Consider the following 7,114-nt stretch of genomic DNA (forward strand, 5'->3'; position numbering starts at 1 on the left):
TTAAATTATAGCACAGTTCGCGTCTGTATAATTCAATTCGAATTTGAAGGTGTTGATTCCTTTCACTTGTGCATATGATATTTTCTTCTCAGAGTTATCGCAAAACTTGGTTTCATTAACTAAATGCCGAAAAATGACTTTCATTGAAAGATATTTCATTGAGGGAGCAATTCCGACGATACGGTAACATTTCAATTACATATCATATATCAATAAAAAGTGGCAATATCATGTATCCATAACTTCAAACTCGCTAATAGCAACACTCAAATCGGATAGTAAGCATATTAGGTTAAGTTGCACCAATAGGAATTGCCTGCTTCTCCCAAAGAATTGATTGTATGTTAGATTCGTGACGTGACAAAGCGTTACAAATTCAAAACCAACATGGCTTGCGTTTTAATGATGATCATGTATAGAAGAGAGATAAAAGAAGAGAAGAGGAACACTCAATCGTTAACATGGTTCATAGGATCAAGGGTATAATCCTTGGAAACTTACATCCACAGTGGTAAATCCCCAATTCATCTTATTTTCTTTGGGAATGATTCATTATCCTTTAACATAGAGCAATACAATGAGTTACAATTATTAATTTGATAACAACACAGCTATTGCACAACCCAACATGATCTCCTTCATATTGGGATTATGACAATCTCACCTTATTGTTCTAACATCTTGACACTCATTAACCTTTTTTTATTAAAAAAAATTTACATCGAAACATTTTGATAGATATAAGAAACGGTATAAGTAATAAGTGCAAATAGAATGACAAAAAGTGAAAGGACAACAATTTAAAGAAGAGATGCCAATCGAGAGTGAATAATGAGGATATTGGAAGAGAAACGTACGTGCGTGAATATTAATTTAAAAGATAACAAAGATGATTCTTATTCCATCCAAATCAAGAAGTATGAGTTCACAACATCATATTTCTCAATCAAACATTCACATAAGAGGTTTCGGATTCCATGGATAACAATCATCGAACTCTGCAGAGTCAGGATTAAACCTACAAGGACCATTGGGAAAGATCCTCCAAATACACAATTGGCAATAAGTCCAGTCCCTATTTCCCTTATATATATCAAACCACTCAAATCGACCCGGCCATGAAAAGCTGCAAAAATACAATGTCCTCCCGAAGGGATTGGGCTCGAATGAGAATCCCCAGGAGTCCGTTATGTCCTTGATTCCAAAATCGTCTTCCTTGGATTTGCAATGAACCGTTAGAGTAGTTCCAAGTGGCAAATAGTTGTTGATCTCAACACGCGTCCTGCCCATAACACTTCTGACACAGCTAGTTACAAGTAATAAATAAATAAACCTAAGCGAAGTTGATGTCTTCATCATCGTGGCTTACAGTGCTCCAATAACAACATCTTGAAGCTATTTAAGGTTGGAGAGCTCGCCAACTTGCAGCAACCAATCACCTTTCATTTTTCTTCTTTCGTAATTTGGGACGAATTTATTACCTTTTACATTTCTTCTTTCGAACGATTAATTCTTAATTTGGGACGATTTATTACCTTTTACATTTCTTCTTTCGAACGATTTATTCTTAATTTGGGACGATCAATTATCTTTTATTTTTCTTCTTATCTACTTTTAAATAATTTCACGTAAGGTCAGCCGCAAATCAAGTTTTTGTTTAATGGCAAAATATTTGGCAATGCTAGACATATCGAGAACTTATACTAGCATGATGTGTCGACACTTTTTTTCCCCATGAACCCTTGTTTAGGGAAAAAAATTGTAGATTGATAAACAGTGATTGGCTTGATAACGATATACCCAACATCATGACACTCGATATACACAAAACCATATTGTGTAGAATCTGATAAAGCATCTTAATATAAGGTTGCATTTATTTCACGTACGACATTTGAAAAAGATTTTTCTAACTTTTATTTTTTTATATCATTTAGGAAAATGAGTAATTAAAAAACGTATTAATTAATAAAACATTTATAAAACATTTTTCTATTAAGTCATTTTTCCAAGTGGAATAAATAATCAAAATTAGGAGATTTTTTTTTTTGAAATTGTTGAATTTGCGCGAACCACATGCCCCCTAATTATTTACTTACACGACATCATTTCCCTTTGAAATGACTCTTCACATCAAAGACATAAGTCTGATAAAAGAAACTTTCACCGCATCTCCATTTCCCATTTGTTAAATTTCATAAGAATCGAACCGTAGTCCAACTTGAGCCGAACTTATTGGAGCCATAATTTCCCCCAAGTTGAAAGTCCAATCTTAGCATAAAGTCAACGAAAATCAACTTCATTATCATTATGCCCAACCTTCATTATCACATTTAATCATGCTCTTTTTCTCAAACTTTATATTTGCTTTTGTTTTTTCTTTTTTTCTCCTTTTGAGGGCTATATGCGGAAGATGAAATTAATGAAAAATTACAAGTTTGACCACATTGAAGTTTTCCTAGAAAGATCATTTGCTGTCAATTATTATAGCGGTTTCCTTCAAATGCCCAACACTATCCTATGCGACAAACTCCGTAGCCATTGTTTTTGTTTTTGTGTTTTTTGGGTTTTCTATTTTTATTTTTCCTTGGGAGAGTGAAATTAAGTTCGTAAATGTGCATACTCATGATGCCAGTGTAGCATCACCGGATGCTACAATTTTCCCTAAATTGGTAGCAAAGTAAAGGAGTCCTAGTCAGTTTAGCCTCTCTTTTTTTCCCTTATGATAAGCACATGATCCTTGTTAGTAATATTATGATATTTTCTTGATTTTTCATATCTCTCGAGATTATTCATATATCTATTTTGATAGTGCATATCTCTCAAGATTATTTATATATTTCTTTTGATAGTGCATATCTCTCAAGATTATGCGTATATCTCTTTTGATAGCACATATCAAGGGTGTTGATTCGTGATATGACACGGCGTTACAAATTCAAAACCTACATGACTTGACACTTATTAGCATTTTTTTTAATTAAAAATGATTTACATCGAAACATTTTGATAGAGATAAGAAACGGTATAAGTAATAAGTGCAAATAGAATGACAAAAAGCGAAGGGACGATTTGAAGAAGGTGATGCCAATCGAAAATGAATGATGAGGCTATTAGAAGAGATGTGTGAATATTAATTTAAAAGATAACAAAGATGATTCTTATTCCATCTAAATCATGAAGTATGAGTTCACAATGTCATATTTCTCTATCGCACATTCACATAAGAGATTTCGGATTCCATGGATAACAAACATTATACTCTCCGGAGTCACTAAGCCTACAAGGACCATTGGGCGAGATCCTCCAAGTACACGAGTTGCAATCATGCCGGTCCCTTTTTCCTTATATATATCAAACCACTCAAATTGAGCCGGCCATGCAAAGCCGCAAAAGAACAATCCCCCCACAAAAGAAATTGGGTGTGAATGAGAATCCCTGGCTGCGCATTATATCATATATTCCAATATCGTTGTTCTTGGATTTGCAATGAACTGTTAGAGTAACTACTCCATCCAGCAAATTGTTATTGATCTCAACATACATACTACACATAAGACCTCATACGTAGCTAGTTACGAATAAAGAACAAATCAATATGAGCGTAGCTGATATCTTCGTCATCGTGGCGTACATTGCTCAGATATCAACATCATTCACCTATTTAAGGATGGAGAACGGTGCATATCGGAGCTCGCCAGCTTGCCACAGCCATATAACCTTTTATTTTTCTTCTTTTTTGCTTTGGGATGAGAATTGCGATATTACCTTTTTTTTTTTATCTTATCTACTTTGGGATAAGAATGGCCACATAAGATCAGCCACGAATCAAGTTTTTGTTTAGTGACAAAATGTTAGGCCATGCTCTCCAGTCGCGCGTCGAATCTTCTCAAGTGTTTGCCAAGCCCCCAATGTTACACCCTTAAACTCACAAACTAGCCCTCTAGGACTTCCCTGTTCATTATGAATAACATAGAGAAATGACGGAAAATTCTATTGAAGATATTTCTAGTGGCTTAATCTTCTCTGTGGATGAAAATACAAATCAAATACATAACAAATTTACGGAATAAATCCTACTGGGCTATGCCCGAGAAAAAACCCCCACTGAACACACATCCTAGGTAAAAAAGCACACACACACACACACATCTGAGGTACCTAGCCAGGCGGGCTCCGGGCAAGGAGTCCACCTCCGGGCCAACAGGCAAGGCCTCCAGGCACTTCAATCTGACGTTGGGCACGAACTCAAGATATTATTTCAACACTATCAATAATGTTTGCAGATGAAATGTACTGACGTTTTGTAATTGCTACTGCTTCAGGAAAAATTGATCTCTGTTCAGCCCGTCACTAGTTCAGTCTGATCATCCATTGTTCATGTGAAAGCCCGTCCACCTGCCGCTGAAGATCAGAAAGGTAGCTATCTTCTAATTTAACTAAAGCCGACGCGGTTGAAATGCCACATTCAGTGGTGAATGCATGGAAGGCTTCAAGTTTTTACTCTTATTGTTGGCATTAATCAACCCATGAAGTTGGAGACGATGAGAATTTCTGATACGACACCACCAATTGGTAGCAAGGTAGTCTTTGTGAATGGATCAGGACAATTGTGTGATGAAATCGAAGTGGATAAGAAAATATGTTTGGACGATCTCTTGTTCTGGGAATTATTTCGTCAGAATGTGGGTGAAGTTGTTCATTCAACTAATGTTCAAGTCTTAGCTAGGGAAATAGTTAGGATGTGCAGTCACTATTCGCATGATGTTATTCTAATGGCAAAGGCACTGCAAAATGTTAATGACATTTAATCTGGAAACATGCGCTTGGATGTTTCGACCTGCAAGTCATGAAGCAGGTATAGAAGCTCTTATGGTTAATGTATCAAATTTGGCATTGACCAACTAACAGATGCTAAAACTAGAAGATGCTTGAAAAATCTTGCTCTTTGTAACAATTCCCAAGAGATAGCAGCTGAGACTGCCAGAGGCCTATGGGTCAGGGATGGTATGGTAGACACCCATGATGACGACCAAAAAATTCTAAAAGATCTTGTCAATGCTAACCTGCTCGAAGTTGATGAGAATGAGCAATTTGTGAAGTTTCAAGATCTGGATAAGCATATATTAGTGAACTTAATTTTTCAACTCGAGGAAAGTCGTGTGTTTCTGATGCGGGGTGGCTTGGATTTCACAGAGCCACCAGAGGTTGAGGAATGGGAGAGTGCAAAAGAGGCATGTTTGATGCAAACAAGGATTTCTGAGCTCCTGGAGGAACCAAGGTGCCCTTCACTTTCATCATTATTTCTGCAAAGAAATTCCAAGCTGAGAAAGCTTACTTCTTCATTTTTCAATTAAATGGCTGCTCTTGAAGTTTTGAATTTGTCCAGAACCTGCATTCAGTGCTTGCCAGAGTCAATATCTCACCTTGTCAGCCTCAAATGACTTTTCTTGAATGATTGTGTCCTTTTGAGATTGATATCGCCAGCAATTGGAAGGCTCAAGCAGCTGGAGGTATTTGATCTTGAGGGGACGAAGATTACGAATCTTCCCAAGGAAATTGAAAGTTTGATTAATCTGACTTGTTTGATAATCTCAATTTCTGGAACTGAACCTTCAAATGAGTATAAAACAGTGATTCCTCATGGGGTAATATCTTCTCTATTGCACTTGGAAGAACTTAATCTCGATGTGGATGCCGATGTTGAATGGTGGTATACATGTGCTGAAGGTGTTGTATCTGAAGTTTGCAACTTGAAAAGGCTAAGCACTATCAAGTTCTCCTTTCCTACATTGGAACTTTTGAGGCAGTTTAATCAGCTTAGGAAATCAATGGAGCATCCATATTTAGCTCAAATTAAACTTCTCATTGGCAATCATGCTAACCGCATCATGAATCGGCTACCATCGGATGTTGAATTCGGGCTGGAACGGAGCAACCGATACCTGAGGTACATAACTGGTGACGGTGTCTTCATAGATATTAAGGACATCCTGCAACAATCAGATGGCTTTCTTAGAAAGGCATGCTAATCTCAAGAAGCTGTCCGAACTAGGGATAGATAGCATGGGGCAACTCAAATGCTGTGTTCTGGGGCAGTGTAATGAGCTTGAAGTGCTCAAAGATGCATATGATACCATGCATCAAGAGGCTTTGACTGAATCTCACTGCAAAAGCATCTGTCTTGAATCGATCAAATATGTGTACTACATGAGAAACTCGAGGAACATTTGGAAGGGCTCAGTGCAGAAGGGATGTTTGTCTTCTCTCAAGTTATTGACATTGTGTAAATGCCCCGAGTTGACTATTATTTTCTCCCTTGAGATGCTTGGTAATCTCAACAATTTGGAGGAGGTCACAATTGAGGACTGCCCAGCCATTAAAAGCCTACTTACCTGCCAAACTTCTACTGGCAAAGTCCGTGAGACGTCTTATTTCCTCCCTATTTTGAAGAAGTTGTCCCTCCATTAGTACCTAAACTTTCCAGTATGCCCTGTGGCTACGGATCGCACCAAGGTTAGAAAGGTTGAGTTTTATGGCCCGAGTCTCAAGTCTCTTTCGACCAATGAAGTTTCCAGTGAGCATTTGAAGAAAATCAAGGGGGAGAGGAGTTGGTGGAAGGACTTGGAATGGCGTGGCTAAAAGCCAGATCACTTGGATGGTATTTTCATCCCAATTGACAGATGCGACGTCCCTTAACTCTGTGCGCTCGCGTGTGATTCTGACTGTTGGAACTGCCTAACAAGTCAGTGGGAACTTCGGTTGCTTAATGACTATTGTATCAAATCAATAGCGCTAGTTTAACTTTGATAACTCTTGCCTCCCTAATGGCAGGCCTTTCTAGCCGATTTTTCTGTGGTTTATGAGTTTCCTCCCCCTGTATCTTTCCTGTCGTTCAAAGAGAGGACCGTGAGATAAAGAATGACTGGGCAGGGCTTGAATGGCCATCATCAGGTTGGTTTAAGTATCGATCAATAGTGGAATAGGAGATCTGCACTTGAAGGAATTCTTTCCCTGTTTGTTGGATTTTGCTAGAAGCAATCGACCTGGATATTAGAATGCCAACCCTTGGTATGGCGCAGCACGGACGCAAACGAACTTTCGATTATGCTTG

General features: G+C 37.9%; 1 protein-coding gene across 1 annotated transcript; it reads left to right on the top strand.

The window, feature by feature from the left end:
- The first annotated feature begins 5,009 nt into the window (after positions 1-5,009).
- Positions 5,010-6,471, top strand: LOC130136618 (uncharacterized). Its single transcript, XM_056306724.1, has 3 exons — positions 5,010-5,281; positions 5,474-6,023; positions 6,100-6,471. Exons 1-3 carry the CDS (start codon positions 5,010-5,012, stop codon positions 6,469-6,471), a joined length of 1,194 nt encoding a protein of 397 aa, XP_056162699.1.
- The last annotated feature ends 643 nt before the right edge of the window (positions 6,472-7,114 follow it).

This window comes from Syzygium oleosum, unplaced genomic scaffold, assembly GCF_021117445.2.
Source record: "Syzygium oleosum isolate NSW1041296 unplaced genomic scaffold, Sole_v2.1 Sole_v2.47, whole genome shotgun sequence".
Lineage (NCBI taxonomy): Eukaryota > Viridiplantae > Streptophyta > Magnoliopsida > Myrtales > Myrtaceae > Syzygium > Syzygium oleosum.

Coding starts and splice junctions, on each gene's coding strand:
- LOC130136618 (XM_056306724.1), top strand. CDS start 5,010: ATGGTAGACACCCATGATGACGACCAAAAAATTCTAAAAGATCTTGTC. Junction 5,282..5,473: donor GAGCTCCTGGAGGAACCAAG/GTGCCCTTCACT, acceptor TGTCCTTTTGAG/ATTGATATCGCCAGCAATTG. Junction 6,024..6,099: donor CAGATGGCTTTCTTAGAAAG/GCATGCTAATCT, acceptor GTTCTGGGGCAG/TGTAATGAGCTTGAAGTGCT.